Here is a 20067-nt window from a genome sequence, read left to right on the forward strand (position 1 = left end):
ACGTTTTGCTGTGACAACACTACTTTGGAGTCCAGCTCACATTTCCAGGCATCTCGAACCATTCTAGTGATTTGAATATAAACAACCAAAGTAATATGGTTTATTAAGTTTAATTTTAAGTTGCTTTTCTTGGCGGGGGCCTTGGTTTTAAAATTTTTTGAAAAAAAAAGAAACCAAAAATCTACAGTTTATAAAAAATTAATTTGTATGAAATTTTTTTTCAAATATTAAATATTTTTGAATTTTTTTAAAATTATTAACAGATTACAAATATTAAATTTTCTATTAAAAAACTCCTTTTTTTTGCGGGGGGGGTATAGCCCCTCTAGTCCACCCCATCCGGACAGCCCTGATACAGAACAAATACAAACACACTCTAACACTAATTTATTTCTAAAGGAATTGAGTTCAAGGCTGTCTATATTGATAGAGTACTAAAATCTCATATGTTTAAAATTAAATGTAAAAAAATCCTCTGGGAATGTAAAATGTATTAAGGTGTAAATGCATAGGCGCTTATAGAAAAATCAAATTATACCTATATACTTATATACAATCGAAAAATGTACCTTTGTATTTATTTATTTGATAAAAATTTAAAAAAAAAAAAACATTTTTATAGTTTTATAGGACGCACTGATGATATAAAACACATAAATGGGGGAAAACTAGAAATTGAATCAAATACATTGAAAACTTAAGTCCTCCATAGAATCATTGAAAAATAGAAGAAAGAGACAAAGGTTTTTAGTTTAATAATGAGCAAAGTAGATATTATATTGAATACCTATATATTGGCTCTACAAAAGTGGTATATTGTGCAACTTGTAACTAGTATTCACGAGCAAATAGTACCAGCTGCAATTTGTTCGTATCATAACATCTTTTTGTGTTATTCTTTTAAACATCATGCTAGGGTCAACAAAACTCCGACTTTCCTTTGTTGTTTGATTAGAAGGGCTCGTTCTTGATACTCGAAAAACATAAAAATGACCATTATAACTCGAAATCTTTGTTGTTGGCCCACACAGTGCTTTTTGGAAAAAAAAAATATAGAATATAGGAAAACACAACTAAATAATATTTTTTATAAATAATTGACTGTACCTTTTTAGCTCTTGAATTACTAACTTTCAATGTACAACATTTAAATTATAACATAGATCAGACAAATTCACCTCTGTAGGGCCCTTTCCTGACGGACAAACATGCTTACTGAGAAATGTAAATATATAAAATAATAAAAAGGACAAGAGAATTGCAACACTTTGCTGATCATATGGTAACTGCAATGTGATAGGAGTCTATTAAGTGCAAAGCCATTCTATGTGGCTTTAACAATAATATCTGCAGTGTTGCATTCCATCATATAAATGGTGATTATTTTACATTAACTAATTAGCTACAGAGGTTTGAACTACATATTACTTCCATTTAACAAATATAACTGTAACAATATTTGACCTCAATAGCTGCAAAAATATTTTTAGTAAACTCTATCTACTCTTAGGTATATATACTTGAAAAGTAAACCTTATTACACAATCCAAATCAAATAACACAGTTTAGCACTCATTTTAAGATATTTTATCTGCTTAAATCTATTATCTGACATAAATAGTTAAAAGAAAACTGATAGTCAAGTGACTAAAATATACTTATGATGGTAGCAAAATATTGAAATTTGAATATCTCAATTCAAATTTATTTTCAGATAGCAATTATTGCGCTTAGTCAACGACTTGTTCAAATGAACTGACCCATTTGTACTGAACATTAAAATGATATACATAAGTTAGAACAAAAACAACATCAAAACTGTCTGCATATTTACAAAAATATTACCCTTCCAAAAAAGTTACTTTTAACCATCAAAATCAGAGTTTTAATCCAATATCTCGAAAAAAAAGTTAACAAAAACTTTTGATTTGTGTTCCAATAACAAATGTACATTATATCTGTATTATACAATTGTATTGTCCATTTTAGGACTGTCGATTTTTTTTGGGGGGTTTGAGAAAATACCCATTAATTTTTCCGATCTCCACCACTTAATAATAATTATTACTTTTTGCAAAAAAGAAAAATTACTCTCTTTAATACATCTTTATTCCTCAGGAGACTTTACGGTGTCTTTTTTTATCTCGAGGGTATTTTTTTACACATAGGGTTATTTCTTGGTATCTCTTCTCTAATCTGGGGCGGTCTTAGTGGAGGAACTTGCCCCAAGTCCTTCGGTAGATTGTGTAAAAATAAAAATTTATTCACGAATATTTAAAAATAGACAAATAAGTTCATTTCCAAAATATCTTTGAATAAAAAAATAAACCATCATTGAAGGAATTATGGACACAAGTTATTAAAACAGGCCATAAAAAGACTTTTCACTTGTTTGAAAATGAAAAACGATCCTACATTTTATTTTCTAAAAAGTGGAAATATTTAGTAGGAAAATAAATTTTAAAAAACAGGTAAGAAAGAAAAGGACCTGCACACGCAAAAATCGGCAGTGCCTCTGACACGGATGGTATTTCGTGGTAATATTTTTGTATCTTTCAACAAAAGTTGGTTTTCTTTTCTGTGAGTAAGTGTGAACATATTAAGTAACTTTTTATTGAAAATTCAAGGATTAACAAACAAAGTATAGTTCAAATATTGTAGAACTTATGGTGCGTTACCATATCTATCATGCTGATTCGGTACAGTGTACACGCAGGATATTCTCAAGAACTTTGCAAATTATAATCTTTAAACCTCTACAATTCTCTCTTTCAAAATCAATAGGGTCTTTGATTTAAAAAATTTCTTATTTGGGGGAGAGGAAATATTGCGTTAGATATTTTTGTGTTCTCAAAATGTAATTAATCAAGGTTTTTTTCCCTCCCACAAATATGGTACCTTTTAAATCACAGAACCTCTTAAAAAAGAACTGTGCGGTTTGAGGATTATCAAATGTTAGGTTATTTTTATCTCTATTATTCAAATATTCTTTATTTTTACTACATGAAGTAACACAAATCAAATAAATATAATCAATCATTTAATTACTTAGATACCACAAATTAAAATAAAACTATTTGCAAATAATTGACATAATTTATAATTAGATAAAAAACTGGAAGTTACCATTTAAAAAAAAACCGATTAACATTCGCTATAAAAGAAAATTGAATATAAACTTAGATAAATTTTGATTATCCTATCTCATTAAAATACGAAAGTAAAATATGGCAATTTACCGATTTTTCCAACATAAATGATGACAAAATGGTGCAAAGCTAATTTTTGTGGTGAAAAATAAAATTATACATCTTATCACTTAGTAATCAAAATAACACCATGGAGTCAACCACCAGGGGCGCCCGCAAGGGATTGGTTGGAAAGTATGCAACTCCCTCCCCCCAAATTAAAGATTTTTTTCTTTTTAATAGAAAATTAAGTATTAATTTTTTCTTTTCAAAATTTGCCCAAAATTTTTGAATTTTTTTTACAAAAATTTATATATTTTTAAATTTTTTTTACAACAAATTTATTTTTGAAGAATAACCTTTTGTATAATTTTTTTAGAAAAAAATAACTATTTGAGAATAGAAATGGATTTTGGAATTTTTTTTCCGCTAAAATTTAATAATTAAATTTTTTTTTGAAAAAATATATACTTTTTGGGAATGACTGAAGTTATTTTAACTATTTTTAAATTTAATTACAAAATGTAATTTATAAAAAATTTCATCAACCTACCATCCCCAATAATATAATCTGGCGGAAGCCACTAACCACAGAATATTTCAAACCTATTATATTTTCAGAGGCTGAATACAGGTGATGATTTTAGTGAACAATGATCTGGATATTTGCAATGCTGAGTTCTCAAAGAGGGCATGGACTCACCGGAGCAGATTTGCGGACTCTACCCAGCTGTGACGTCTCCAAAACGACTCAGTGTTAGATCCAGAAGTTGTGATACCACTGAGTCTTCAAGGATATTTTATTTTTTAGCTCCTCCAACCTGAATCCGATGGATTATTTTGTCGGGAGCTACCTTGAGTAAAGGGTAAACAGAGTTCCTCACAACACCAAGATGTCCCTGATCGACTACATTCGTCCTGGAATGCAAGAATTTAAATAAGCCTCTAGTTTCCAGGACCTGCTCATAGTTCAGGGTCCAAATCAAGGCCATTATTGAGTCCAACGGAGGCCACATTGAGAAGAATATATAATGTCAATCATTGTATCTGCTGCCCTGTTTCGTTTTTTGAATAAATCTTACAAAATGGTCATATGATGTTAATTTAAACTGTAGATAGATCAAAAGCGCGGGATTTTGTCGTTATGCCCTCTATCCAAATTAGCTCATGTTAAGCTGTGAACAATTACCTTTCATTAATTGAAGAATAACTACATAGTTTATACGAATTGGCCAACGACAACCCTGGGACCTTTCTCCGTTTCTTTTCAAAGGAATAGTTGTGCGCGGAATAATAGTAATGACGAGCTATCCCTTAACAAATCCTCTCCTCTATTCTGTGAGTAATTGAGTAGGGGAGAGTGAGGATACTTGTAATGGAGGAGACATGTTACACTCCCAATAACTTTAAAATATAAAGTTATCTAATCACCCTGCTCTCATACAACTGAATCTTTTCCTTTGTTTATTAAATCAACATACAGCCCGCATAATGCTTACATTTATAAAGAATTTCTACATTGAAATTTTTGATATAGAAAGTAAGCATTTTAGGTAATTGTTTGTTGAGATATATTTATATTATAAAACATGATATCTTTATTTTATTTTATTAAATGTCATAGTCTAGCATGTTGTTCAATTAATTAACATGTTAGTAATATATTATTAGTTTCAATATTCATAATTTATTTTGATTCCAAAACTATGGAAGATACTTGTTAAACCCCATTTTCATTATAAATACTCGTACTATATATATATATATATGAACATATTATATTTAATTATGTCTTGTTTTTTGTGTAATTTCATGATATACTTTAATTATCAATCACAGTAAAAAAAAATTTTATTATTAACTATGCTCTATTTCTGTAAATGTTTCGTTTGTTAATCTTATAAATATTTAATTTATGCTGACAAACTGTAATAAAAAGTAAAATAAATACTTGCATAGAATAAATGGCAGTTTTTACGTGTTTCCATCTGTTGTAACATGTCTAATCCTACCCTGTACCATTTCTCATCCTGGTGTATAGAGTATCCTACTTTTGGTTAATTTCGAAAACACCAATCAATACCTATTAATGATTGCACTACATCAAAAAATACTTTCGAATTATTTGTGTTTGGTAACTACCGATGTTATGTTGCCCGGGAGTTGAATTAACTTTTAAATTGAGAAACTTATGACAGTTTTACAAAAAAAAAATGATTTTTATAACATGTATCCTCACTCTCCCCCACATTACTTTGTTCCTTTCTATAGATACATATTTGTCTAGTATACAAAATTAATGATAAAATGAGGTTAGAGAGAGAGCAATGTTCTTTACTCTTGTACGGATTTCAACAACATATATATTATGTAAATAACTCATGTATTTGACTTATACTCATATATGTACTCCTTGAAAGTGTAGGGCTATGAATTTATATACATAATAGTGTTCAGACTCCATCTAGCATCGATTTTTTTTTTCGGTTCGGTCTTAAAAAAATTTTATATACCAATTTTTCGGTCCAGAGCGTGTACCAATTTTTTTGAACTCACATTATGGACCGATTTTTTTTATTTTCATATATTATGAGAGACCATCTTTTTTTTCTAGATCAACCGTCATTACTTTTTTCAAAAATATTTCCAAACTACACGAGTAAATACTCTAGACATATAAGAGATGACAAGATTGAAAATCATCTGAGCTATCTCTGTTTAAACTTCCTATGACGTCATTGTTTTTGAAAATACATATTATGTCATGTTATAAACAATTTCTCAGTAAAATCGGTCTAGACTAATTTTTCTAGGACCGAACTGGGCCGAATTTTTCTTTTGGACCCATCTAGACCGAATTTTTCAATAGGACCGATCCAGACCGAACTAATTTGGTCCACAAAAAATGTAACAGCCTCAGACCGGCCTAGGATTTCCAGACCGAAACCTAACACTATTACACTACATGCATACTATCTATTTATTATGTACAACTTATAAGTATCCCTTAGAATCTTTCACGTATTTGCTTTGACACCATTTTGAGACATCTATGAAATAGAATTACATACATATACAAATCTATTTTATTCAACGATTCTTATTCTAATCTTGATTCTGTTTTTTTATTATAATGATGTAACTGATAGGAATATAAAATATGCATAAATCTGAGATATCATACCTTTATATAATATAATATTATGTAAGTAAGTATATTTAGTCAATGAACATTTTATTTCTATGTTGTGTATCAACACAAAAGTAATCTTTAACAAAAATCAAGAACAGGGTATTATATTCTCAATTTATTGTTTTACTTTGTCTATTTATTTATTACTACAAGCTTTAAGGGTAAAATATAATCATGTAAATCCGGTGTTTTTTTTAGCTGGCCCGTTTTTTTTTTTTTTTTTTTTTGGAATTGATAGTCTGAAGAATGAAATTGATTTTCCTTAACAGTTGTTATTATTCCTGAGTAGTGAACATCCTTTCCTAAATAGATTCAATTATATTCAAAACCTAATTAAACGTTCGCGTATGCTCATAAAAGACGGAGAGTCACACTGATGATTTGTTGCAGAGTTACAATTTTAAGTCCTTGTTGGACTCAGAATATAATTGAGGATCGACATCGAAGTAATTCTAGCAAATGTCCTTGTTTATATCTTTCTCTCCTTCCTCTCTTGTCACAGCTGATTGTTGCTTATCTAATGAAACGTCAGGAGCATTATTTTTTCTCTCCTCCAGAACATTCTTCAAATTGTGAGGGTTACCTAGTTGACTTTCGGTTTCTTTTTTTTAACATATTCATTTTCTTATTATTCAAAAATATTATCAATTAATATTATAAATTACTAGGACGTACTACCCGTATTATACATCAGTGGCGTCCTGATTAGGAAAAAAAATAATCCATGATTTTTTTGTGTATTTTCGAATCGACAACCCATTTCTTTAAAAAAAAACCAGAAACATTGAGACACGGGGAATTGATCTTGTATTATGAAAAAATCAACCTATTAGCGAAAAAACAAACTTGTTATCTAGAGACCAGGAATCTTAAATTCTGATCAAAATGAAACATAGCCTTAGATATGTAACGCAAAATTTTATACAACTTATATTTTATGTTTAAAGTATGTGTCTCTCTCCGTTTTTTAATAAATACCCTGGGGGTTTTTATCTGGGGACATAAAACTTTAATATTATATATATATATAATAATTAATGCTAAGCGTATACCTGTCATATTTATTATCTATTCATTGTTGATAAAACACAATTTTGTTTGGATTAATTGAATATTAATTCTATTGTGGTAAAATTCTGAGTTAGTATTTTATAAATATGCTGATACTATTTACTGAGAATCAAGCAAACAATATTATATTTTCAAACATTCTGAGGATGGTTTTTATTGATAAGTTTTCGTAAACAAATATGAGGAAATGAATGGTATTGAAGATGACTAATTTTCGAAAACAGTTTCAAAGCCAATGTCACTGATCTTTTGTTGACTTTTTTTCCTTCAGTGGTTTTTGTACATTGAAACTTATTTATTTTTGTTTAAGTTATATGTAAGAGCTATATTATTCTTAGAAAACTATATATTATCTTTGATATACCTTGTAGGTAACAAATATGTGTAAAAAAGTATATTTACTGTTTCAGAATATAAAAATGAATGCCATTCAATTAAAAAAATGAAAGTAATTGAAAATCATATTAAATAACTTCCCAACTGATGTAAAAATGAAATAGAAAAGTTTCAAGAAATTAGACACCAAGCATTATAGTCGTTGTATCAATTACATAGAAACTCACTAATTTAATTAGTATTAATATGATTGTTATTTAGTAATATTTATTGTATCTATCCAGAGTTACACAGAATATATTCATTAGTATAATATAGTTAAATATGTAAAATACCATGTGTTAGTTATTTTCATCAACGACTAATATCTTCATCTAGGACAAGCGTCTATTTTTATTTTGTTAAATTCTATTCCAAAATTAAAAACGAATAAAATACCGATTGAAATCATGGGTACTTATGGAAATCATAAAAGGAAGATGTAGTAACGTGTGATAGTGGAGCAATGGTTTCTATTGCCGGATCTACAGAATTTAAAAAAATCAAATTTGATTGTAAAAAATACACTTTTGATCCAAAGATTGTTGGAGTGAATGGATCTTCACTGCATATTCTTGGTGTTGTCAACTTGTCATGAAACTTGGATGTCGCACCTATAGGGACTATTCAAAAGTCTCATATCTACCTTAGTGGACTACTGCACTTCGAAGTAATAACGAATTATCATTCTCTCTCCACTATCATCAATAAATACTCGTTAATCCAAATCGAAAATTCCAAAGTACAGAAGATTATAATGTGCATTCAACACTACCACTTCAAAGTATTAAGGAAGAAAAGAAAAGACCATATCCTTGCATATACATTGTCACAAGCTCCAGTAGATGATCCTGGAAGAGAAGAAGAAAAATTAGAAAGTGGATTGAAAGACACGATAAGATTAGTGATAATTAGAGTAGCTGTAGTTCAAGATAAAATCTGAGAAATTGGTTTCGTCGATCCAATCATTGAAGATATATGAAATATAGTGAAAGCGGATGAAGATTATTGAGCACTCGTACAATTCGTGGAATTTGGTCATAAAGAAAAAGGAAGAGTAGAAAATCATTACGTAAGATTATTTAAGAACATGATCGAAGACTTAGCTGTTGAGGACGGCTTAGAATTGAAAGGAAAGCGAATAGTTGTCCCTAAAGGGTGCCAAAAAGACATCCTTGCTAAACTACGTTTGTTTCATCAAGGAATGACGAAAACCAAAAGAAGAGCAAGAGAGTCGATATTCTGGCCTGGAATGAACAATGAAATTGATATGATTATTGAGAACTGTGAAACTTGTAAAAGAAAAGCACCTTCCCAATGCCAAGAGAGTTGAAAACCTGATGACATACCACAACTAATATCCATATCAACAGATTTGTTTATTTTAAACAGAAAATATTACCTGGTATGTGTGGATGCATTATAAGGATACATTGTAATTGAAAAATATAAAAAATATCATAATACGGAGAAAATTATGGATACATTTTCAAAATGGTTTACTAACTTTGGATATCTAAAGAATCTGAGATCAAATCAAGGCTCAGTCTTCTCATCCCATATGTTCCAAGAATTTTTGAAAAAGAATGGAATCATTTGGTCTTCATCAAGTTCTTGCAATACTCAAAGCAATGGAATGGCCGAGACACCTGTAAAAAATATGAAGAACCTCCTTGATAAATATGGAACAAAAATAATTGATTCGGAAGAGTTTAGAGACGGGCTATGGAGTATAGAAATACACCCCGTGAGTGCAGATACTCTCCCAATCAAATAGTTCATGGACAAAACCTAGGATCAGAAATCCCAGTGGAGTATTTTGCGACCCAATCATTAAAATGGATATTTTGGGAAAATAAAATTTTATTTTCAATATTCATCCCCCCCCCCTTTTAAAATCGAGTCAGACCGCCCCTTGGATTGTAACTTGGGTACTTGGTTAGTGAGTGTTATTATGAGGATAATCCATTTTTAATTTGTCTAAATGTGTATTACTGTTAAATGGCTACCACTCCATAAAACCTCAACTAAGACTACACCCCAAACACAAGAATCCTTTAGCTTCTTTTGAATCTATATATCTTGTCATAAAACTGTTTTTATCAAGAAAGTTCAATTCAGTCTTCAGGCAATAAACACGGACCTGAGGATGAAGTCATTCCGCCTCTACAAAAGACAAATCCTTACAGACAAAATGAAGGCCACAGAATAAAGTTACTGAGCGATTTTTTTGTCCGATGGTAACCGAATCCTCTTTTATTCGGACGGGAAACAATGGACTGATAGATTGCCACAGAGAGAGCTAATAACCCCCACGTTTTTAAAACCAATTTTTCCCATCCAAAACCATGACCCTTGGGGCCATTGGGAGAAACAGCAGTGTCATGCCACTTATCTATTTTGAGACAAAAGAGAGGGTGAGTGCGTACAGGTACTGTGAACTGATGTCTGGAATATGCATACAATACCCAAAACTTATTGAAACAAGGGAAAGTCCCATTCTGGGATCCCCAGACCTGACCAACTACCTCCCCAATATGAATCCCATGAATTACTTCTTTTAGGGGGTGGGTTAGAGAGAAAGGTTTCTGCTAATTCATAAACGGACTCAACTCCTTGAATGCCTCTATCATCAGTTACTGTGACAAAGTATCCCCCGTGGACGTGGTCAAAGCCTACAAATCCTTTATGCCTCGAACGAGCGAATGATTGCGAGGATGACGGATCCATAGAAATAATTTTTTCCCCTTTGTACTTTTAGAACATGTAAATAAAATTTCAAACCTCTACTTACTTCCCTTATTGATCTGGATAAAGTTAAAGGTGGTCCAGATTTACCTGAACGACCCTGTATTAAACATACAAGGAATTGGGGATTACGCAGCAAAGATTATTTCTTGGAGTATTACATAGTAGTGACTCTCCTTGTGACATGAATGGTTAATATAGGATGAGGTTTTTTTTTTTTAGTTTTTTTTCTTTTTTGGGGGGAACGTGTTATAAATATAATTTTTAAAGCCTGAAGAGACTATATTATTTTACCTTTCGATGACTTTTGTTTAGTAATTCCATTAGAAATATATTTTTTAAATGGCTACAAACATAGCCTTACATCCTAACAGAAAGTTGAGCTATGAGGGACGTAAATATTTCCTTTTTGGGTAAAGACATCGTATATATATTTTGAACGGTTTTGAAAATATTTAAAGGTGGCTCAATGGCACTAAATTTGACGATTTTTGCAAAAAAAAGAGTGGGTTGACCTGAATATCAAATAATCCCTTGGTTTTACAACAAATCTTGACAAGCAAGAAATTTACTTTAATCAATTTGCAATCAAAAATATTCCATTAATTTTTTACAAGCGGTTGGTGCTAATTGGTCAAAAAAATGAAAGGCTGCTATAAATTACATTTTTTTACTATATGTCCATCTGTCTGATCGTAAAAGAAATGATACCCATACTTACAGTTTATGTTTCCCCAATTATTAGAAATGGTTAATTTGTCACTTGAAGTAGACAGAAAAGCTTTGTTAGGATCAATTTTACTTTTTTTCGACCTTTTTACTTACCTTTTTTCGAATAAAGATACTTCATAAGCTAAATCCATTTAATAAATCGTACTTGAGGTATTAATAAATACTTATTGCAAAGACATTGATCTTTTTCTGGCTTCTACTTAATACAAAAAGACTTCATATTCAAATTTTAATCAATAAATAAAGTAATATTTCAAGGAAAAAACTCATTTTTGAATTGATCTCATAATAAAAGTTCATAAGTATTTGTATGCCCCAGCTAGAAGAGATAGAAACAAAGACAAGAAGAAGAAAAGAGATAGAAACAAAGACAGAGAAATTGATTTGTTCCGAGGACCCCCTTGAATGTCCGTTGTTTAGAATCCTTCACTCACTACGGTTATTATGAGATCAATTCAAAAATGAGTTTTTTCCTTAAAATATTGTCGTGGCCTTATCTTAAATTGACAACGATATAGAGCGTTTTTGGAGAGGCTCATTTTTTTAAATCAAAGGTCATACTGTCAGCTATACAATGAAATTCTTTTAAACTTAGTTAATTTATTCGTCTTGAAGCCTCTGAATACAAAGCACCTATATTTCACTTTAAACAAAGATAATTTGAGTTAAAAGTATGATGCAGACATTTTGAAAATAGTTTTAGAATTTTTTAACAAAGTTAGAACCAATGAAAATATTGTTGAAAGATAGTTTTTACCTTATGCAATTCATTCTGCAAGACCCATACAATTTGCTTATAGAGATGAAGTAAGAAAGGAAATAGTCAGATGGGGCAAATGGAAATTATAAGTAAAGTGGTGGACAAGGCTATTGAATGGTTTCAACCATTAGTAGCAGTTCCAAAATCGAAAGTTAGACTTTGTGTTGATTTAAAAAAATGTTGTTTTGAGCTTACCAACAAGGGGCATATTTTTACGACAATGAATGAAAAACAAGACTATTGGCGAATATAATTAGATGAAAAAGCAATTCTTGTTTTATGAATCCTTGGGGAAGGTATGTTTTTAATGGATGCTCCAATAAGTTTTTTTTTTTTTTTTTTTTTTTTTTTCGACAGGAGATGCATATTGCTTGAGTGGAGATGAAATTTTGGATAATTTACCAGTCCCATTTAGAGTTATCTATGATGTTTTAACAGTATCAATGGGTTTGGAAAACCATGTTTGTAAAGGAAGAAGGATTTTGGAAAAATCCTGTAAATCCCTGATAAATTTATATTTGCTCAACCCAGAGCCAAATTTTGTTGGTATTTCATACCTAAAGAAGGCACAGAAGTTGATCCTGATAAATTGAGTGCAATTAGTAAATTTCAAATCTAAAAAATCGGAAGCATCTTAGAAGTCTTATGTGATTAGTCAATCAACTGATTCCATTTTTATCAAAGATAAGTGAAGCAGCGGAAACCTATCAGATAATTTTTATCATCAAAAGTTGAATTTAGATGGACTACAAGCCTTAGACCGACAAATTAAAAAAATATTGACTTCACCACCTTGGAAAATATTGGGGAAAAACAGAAGGTTCTTGAGAGTACATTATAAAGTTATTAATCCTAAGAAGATGATTTACTTTTTAAGGAATTACAAAGATTGTTGAGTGTTCAAAAAATTTGAACTAAGAAGGGAGATGTTGGGGTTATTTTAGTTTAATGAACAGGTTGGAACTTATCTCTCTCTAGTACTAGAAGAGTCATTTGTAATATAGAATTTACCATGACGTTGTATTACTTGTTAGTTAATTATATAATATATTATAATTGTGTACAAAAGATAATAGTCAGATTGTACATGGTCTCGGGGTCCACACGCCGTTCAGCTAGACAACGTCCTTTTTTGTGACTCGCACGGAGAAAAACGGCAGCTTTTATGCAATTCAATTGCTCCATAGTTGTGAAATAAATATACAAACAAAACAAAGCAAATCAACAGATTAGACTCTTATCAAACATCTACTGTCAGAAGTTTTAAAATCAGATAATCCAACCTCGTGATACAACAGGGATGTACATATTCTTATGCTGCGTTTTATATTATCTATGTTATTCACAAAGTATGTATAGTTGTAAAATATTGACAACAACTTTTCTATTGCCAAACTATTGTTCTGTAAGATCTGAAATCTGTGTTTGTCTTTGGATTACTTAACATCTGAATATATTATTCCCTTTACATATCGCAGTACCTCTTTAATATAGCTTTACTACTGTTTTGATATAATACTTTACTTACTTCCTGTAGTTGAATGTCGATCACATTATATATATTATGACGTACTCCTACTTCTATTAATAAAGTATTAGCTGCCAGCATAAAATGAGTATATATTTCATTTAATATCCGTATATATAAAATTTACTCTTCCAAAACTGGGAAAACCCACTACAAACCCCCATGATAAAACTAATTGGCTTCCCTTTTGCAAATGAAACCCCAAGAAATTTAATTAATTTTCCCCCAAAAAAGATATTCTAAAATTAACTAAATACGTACACAAATTAAGAATACGCTGAGCTTATTCCTTTTACCGTCTACTTTTTCAGTCAGTAGTGCTCCAAGTTAAGTAAGAAAAGCCACACAATAACACTACATAAAACTAATCAAGTAATACATTTTGCATACCTTGCTAAATAATTTCATACAAAACGGTACTTCAGTTTTAGTATGTGGCATTACTAACTTCTTTTTGATTTAAATTAGACAAATAAATTTACAAATAAAATTTAATTTCTATATCCATAATTTATTTTTACTTTTCGCAGAGGTTAAATATTAGTACACTCTTTCCATGTTAGGAGCTCTTCATTATTTGATAAGGTACGCCTCTGTATCTAATCCCTCAAACAATCAGATTATAATGTGTATGTATTGCTCAAACAGAATACAAATATTATGCATTCTTTAGTAAATCACTCAAGAGGAAACTTAATCGAAATCCCATTGAGTTTTTTTACATGCAGTTAGAAAATGAATCTTTTCTTACATTCTAATTAACATATTATTTAATTGTGATGATCCTTGGCCCGACGCGAATCTAGGATTTCTAGACGGAATCTCAAGACTATTATTTACCTTTCAAATCCTAATAATTCAATTCATCTCCATAAACAGAGGATCCACCGGTAAAGATGGTCTTTTCATTCTTTTAAATTTGCTTAATTTTTTTTCTTAAATAAATTTAAAAAAATAACAATTTCACTTATTTTTATAGAAAATAAACACGTAGTACTTTCTTTTGTTTTGAACTACCTTTTATGATAAATGATAATTACATATATTTTATCGAATGACCTCGTTGTATGGCCTTTTTAAAAAACAAGAATAAATCCTTTTCATTGCAACATATACATAAATACCTTCCGAAAACGGCTTTTTCGCAGGGGCTAAGGATCTTTACTCCAATACAACCTCATTTTTTTTTTGTAATTAGTTTATGATTTAGTCTCTTCCAAAAAAAAAAAAAAAAAAAAAAAAATACAGAGGAAGTCCCACCGACCTCCCAAAAACCTTTTCAAGACGTTGCGAAATAGTAAAATGTATATTTTAAAGGCTTATTCTTATTATTATACTGTGATTTGTTTACCTAACTTAACTTGGAACTGGGTAATATTTTTAGCTCATAATTTATTTGCTATTATTCTTAAAAACTTTGAATCAAAAGCATAAAAAACAAATTAATATTGTTGCTGAACTATATTTTTTTTTATGTAAATGCTCTTTTGTATATTTACACTGAAAATGAAAGAAAGCCCTTGAGCCTAAAAATAAAATAAAACACCATAGTGATATTTCTGCCATAAAACACTTTAAAAAAAGGTAATATTTATACCTGTAAACTGTTTTTGCTTTTATGAAATATAAATCTATATTTGAAATTTGTTTTAGAGAAAGGTCAATTTTTATATAATTGTTTAAATCAGATTTTATGGGGAAAAAAACTAATTACAGCTTCGTCATTAACAAATGACGTACTACTGCTTAATTTTTAATGCAGTACAGTTTTCCGTGGGGCTTTATATTTAGTTGAGCAATTTTACCTCAGGCAATTTCCCCAGCACCTTGATTTACATGTCATTAATGATATTATTTAAGAAAAATAACTTAACTTTGGCCTAAAGTTTTCTCAATCTTCTATTTACAGTACCTGGTATGTTACGGATAATTAAAAAAATTATATCTAAAAGACGGATAGGGTTCTTTGCCTTGATTGGAATACTAATTTTACACTTAATAAACACTTATCGAATTACCTCTTCAATAAATTTGAATCGTCGTTTTTCGACAATACTGCGTAGAGAACAATTGAGCTGTTCCAAATGGGCAATAACATCATCAAATATGGATAACCCATCGGATGGGATACGCAGATTTATATATGATCCATCCTGGTGTGTCATTGTTGTAAGAGTACGATCTCAACAAGTAAAATAAATGATAATTTATATCATAAGACCCCCTAAACTAAAATTAATTTATTTGAAGGACTATAGAATTGAATCAACCTTAGGAAGAAATATAATTGTTTTAGACCCAGATGACCAGGATTTGATGAACTCTGAGTTCGTCAATAACTTGCCAAAAAAAAGTTTGATAGCAAGAAGGAACGCGGGTTATTTGTATGCCGTTACAAATGGCGCTAAGTTCATACTTGATTTTGATGACACCTCAGAAATGAAGTTTTGGATTCCGAATACTTGGTCAAAGAGTAAGCATTACTCAATTAATGACTACGAAGTACCGAATAGTAAGTATGCTAAAAAAATATTTTTTTTATAAGGCATTGAATTTATTTGGATGTTTTTTTTAATACATAGATTTGACTTGGACAGATTTATGAAAGATAATAGATAAATCTATCTTTTGTAATACACACAATCCGTATAAAAAAACTAAAGATTCTCGATTGAATAAACTCTTCCGAATTCCCAACAGTTGCAAGAATCACGAAATCCTATTTTATGAGAAGTCTGTAAAAAAAAATATGGATATTGGATCCATTCACTCACTAATAGATCATATTGAAGCGACTAATGTGGATAAGTATCCCAAGACTAGTCCTAGTAGTAATATCACAGTTGCGGGTAAACTATTTCCTAAGGGTGTGTTCATACCTTTTGGGACTGAACTTTCCCTTTACTATCCCTTGGGTTTTTGGTCCCTCTATGTTCCTGTTACTTTAGAAGAAGAAAAACAAAAATTCTCAGAAGCTATGTGAATAAATTAGTGTATGATTTACTCAATATTCGGATGGGTTATACAACTAGGAAACTTGCTTGGACTCGAAAAAAGAGCTTGAAGATCAGAAGTACGTCATTTGTTTATTCAGATTTTATTAAAAGTCTATCAAATGACTTGTTAGAGTATACAAAATACAATGAAAAAACATTAGAAATTATGGATGCTCCTAATCTCATCTTGAGCGTATGGAATCATATATATAAGAAAGGTCATATATCCAGAACGGAACTAAATTTGGTATGACAATGGCTTCAGACACTTGTAAATCTTAATGTAAATGGATTTCCAAAGATGAAAAAAGAAAAAAATGATTTTGCAATTGATCCAATGGCCTTTAGTGCTATGTCAGGAAAGGATTTTTCGACTGAAAAAGTCGAATCAAAATGTGATAACCTCAATTCCTACAAGTATAAAACATTTTGGACGTCTGATATCCATGATGGATGTCGTATGGATTTTCCTACCATCCTTTCACATTTGAAACAGAGAGTTTATGTCACGGGTAAAAGACAAAAGATTTCCTACATTGACTTATTTCACTATCCAGGAGTAATGTTCTCTGATAATCGCTCTCCTGTAATGCATCGAGTAAATCATTATAACTTCCCCATAACGGAGGAAGATATCAAAGTAAACACGAAATACTATATAGAGCACCCTTTAAAGGATGTAGATGGTTTTTATTGTGAATTTCCTGCAGCTCTTTGTGAAATTTGGATGCCATTAAAGAAAAAAATATTGTTTCTCACTGCACATCGCTATAACATTGGACGATGCACCAAAGATTCTTGGCATAAATTAAATGCCAATCTCAAAATTATGAAAAATACAAAGAACGTCGTTGGAGCCCTAAGCCGATACGATGTAGAATATATGGATCATTACTCCAATCTTTCTCCAGATTTTTTCCCAAGCTATAGTGGTATTTACTTAGAGAAATTCAAATATAATCCAAAATATTCTAGAATTTTATATTTTGGTCACGTGGAAATCCTGGACTACAAGTCCCCAGACATTAAAAGACAATCCATTATGTCGATGACTACCTACGAAAATGGGGCTTTAAAAAATAATTTTTTTTCTACGGAGACAATTGCTCAGAGTCGTGCTATTATATACATGGCGTATAGTGTAATGTCCTATAAATTGACAGAGTTCTATACCATGGGTATGCCTCTTTTTATTCCTTCCATTAAATATTATATAAATGAAAATAAGGGATTTGGTAATGATCGAGTCACATCTACATCCGGCTTTTATTGTAAGGATTCATCTCTCAATGATTTTCCCTCCAACTCCGAGTCCTCTCATCCATTCAATCCCAGCTTAATCTACAGTGAAGATGTCGAATCTGAAGTCTTCTGGCTTCAGTATGCTGATTTTTATGATTGGCCTTATATTCAGCATTTTGACAACATCAGTCATTTACATTACTTGATAGACACGGTAAATTTATATGAGATCCATCTCAATATGATTAAAGAAGTTCAAATTAAGAAACAAAACATTTTTAATGCTTGGTGCAATGTAATAATGGAAATGAACTTTGAAAGCAAGAATCAATCATCCCCAACTGGCATAAAAGTCTAGCTGTTTTTTTTATTGTTCATTTAACTAAGTTTATTAGATAAACATATTTCATTAGTTATAAAGGTATTCACAGTGGCGGCTGGTGACTATCATTCATGGAAGTGCTGTTAAACAAAAAATGGATGAGTGGTTGGCGAGCAAAGTGGGCCTAGCAGCTGAAGGGTAAGCTTCCCTATGAAAATTCTGGATAATTAAGTACTTTTGGGGTCTTTTTGAGGCCTATGGAGGGAGTGAAATCCTGAAATATATATTGGTTTTAATATGATAATTTTATGTTATATATAAAATACAGTAGATTTATTGTTTTTTTATTTTAATTTCTTATAAATTTGGATGCATTTTTCCACAAATAGATTTTCTAATATCAATCATATGTATAACTTGTTGGAAAGTTTTTCAATGGTTTAATAATGTATTTGACTATTTAAAACTCTTTGACTCTTAATAATTAATGGCTTCCGGGCGGCAGCGGTAGGCTTGGCACCCACTGCAGATGAACTCTTCTGTCATGGTGTCCTTATGGATTTGACGGCCTTGGTGTTTGGACGACGGACACTCCAGGGCTTCTCCTCGAAATGCACCCAAAAGGTGTAGTGGGGCTTCTCTACCCACTTTTTTTTATAGCTTTCTGCACAATCTGCTGTGGCATCTCGAAATCTCTTGCATGGGTTCTCATTAACTTTAGGAGATGGGCCAGGGGTGTTTCCTTTAACTCTTCCGGATCAATTTAGCCTTTTTGACAGAGCCCTTCTTCCTATCCACCGTTGCTTTAATATATTGAAATAGGAATGAATTTGAATCACTCAACCTTCATTCTGTATTGAATAAGTAAGTGTTCAGATTTCAATGGACCACCTTGTAATCAAACGTAATGTTCTGAGTTGTTCTCCTCCAAAACTTTCTTTAAATACTCAGGATTACCAGTTTAAGTTTGGTTTTATTTTTCTATCATACAGACAAGTCATATTTATACAAGTCTACCTATGAAGAATGTTGCTATGTTGTAATTCTCCTCTCTGGATTGACTAAAATTTAATATTCCTTCATAAATATACTTAAAATTGTATTATATTTAGGAGAAGCCTCATCAAAAAACTCAGATCTGTAGCTTTCTAATCTACACAAATTGATTATAAAGTGTTTTTGCAGATATAAGAATGCTTAATAACCTATAAAATAATCCTTTTAATTATTACATACTCATTCAGTATGTAATAAAGATAAAAATTACCATTTCACTCAATTTCTTCATTTTTATCCAAGGCTGATTTTATGTTGACATGTTATATATATTAGAATACATATAAATGAATGTATTTGATTAAAACGGTTTATTTTTTTAATATACGTCTGACAAAATCGTCACAGCCACTTGGGCATACTCAGAGATGTAGCTCTGGGATGCAGGCAGAGCGTCACAATTTTCATAGTGGAGGGCATGTGTAAATTTTAGTGAAGTATATTAGTTAAAAATATTAGATCTTTGTTATAGGAATTTATGATGTTGTATTTTTTTAATAAAATACTTTTTTACATGATGTTTTTCACGCCTCTAGGCCAGGTCCGGTTTTAGCTTGAGTAATGCCTAGGACGTGTTTTTTTCTTCTTTTTTGTAAAAGAAGTTTATATAACCTAAATTTATAAAACAAAGTTTTATATCTGGGTATTGAACTCTTGCTTCATTCAATCTAAAAGGATGTTCCATTAAGGGAATAAGGCATTATCTTTAAAAAGTAACATTGATTTAACTAATTACCCATCTAGCGTGTAAAAAAGTAATAGTTCTGTTTTTTATGTGTTAGAATGAAAATTAATTATATTCATATTTTGTATCTAAGAAATAACAATTTAGTGATATTAATAAAATTGTCCAGTG

At 30.6% G+C, this 20067-nt stretch overlaps 2 protein-coding genes across 2 annotated transcripts; both read left to right on the forward strand.

Moving 5' to 3' along the window:
• Positions 1–14259: 14259 nt before the first annotated feature.
• LOC139905199 (uncharacterized) lies at positions 14260–18557 on the forward strand. Its single transcript, XM_071887826.1, has 4 exons — positions 14260–14485; positions 15505–15785; positions 15846–16107; positions 16178–18557. Exon 4 carries the CDS (start codon positions 16893–16895, stop codon positions 18189–18191), a length of 1299 nt encoding a protein of 432 aa, XP_071743927.1. The 5' UTR covers positions 14260–14485; positions 15505–15785; positions 15846–16107; positions 16178–16892; the 3' UTR covers positions 18192–18557.
• Positions 15702–16578, forward strand: LOC139905253 (uncharacterized). Its single transcript, XM_071888052.1, has 3 exons — positions 15702–15785; positions 15846–16107; positions 16259–16578. The coding sequence occupies exons 1-3, from the start codon at positions 15702–15704 to the stop codon at positions 16576–16578; spliced, it is 666 nt and encodes a 221-aa protein (XP_071744153.1).
• Positions 18558–20067: the final 1510 nt, after the last annotated feature.

This window comes from Lepeophtheirus salmonis, chromosome 4 (assembly GCF_016086655.4).
Source record: "Lepeophtheirus salmonis chromosome 4, UVic_Lsal_1.4, whole genome shotgun sequence".
NCBI classification, from domain to species: Eukaryota; Metazoa; Arthropoda; class Copepoda; order Siphonostomatoida; family Caligidae; genus Lepeophtheirus; species Lepeophtheirus salmonis.

Coding starts and splice junctions, on each gene's coding strand:
- LOC139905199 (XM_071887826.1), top strand. CDS start 16,893: ATGAAAAAAGAAAAAAATGATTTTGCAATTGATCCAATGGCCTTTAGT.
- LOC139905253 (XM_071888052.1), top strand. CDS start 15,702: ATGGATAACCCATCGGATGGGATACGCAGATTTATATATGATCCATCC. Junction 15,786..15,845: donor TAAGAGTACGATCTCAACAA/GTAAAATAAATG, acceptor ATTTATTTGAAG/GACTATAGAATTGAATCAAC. Junction 16,108..16,258: donor TGACTACGAAGTACCGAATA/GTAAGTATGCTA, acceptor AAAAAACTAAAG/ATTCTCGATTGAATAAACTC.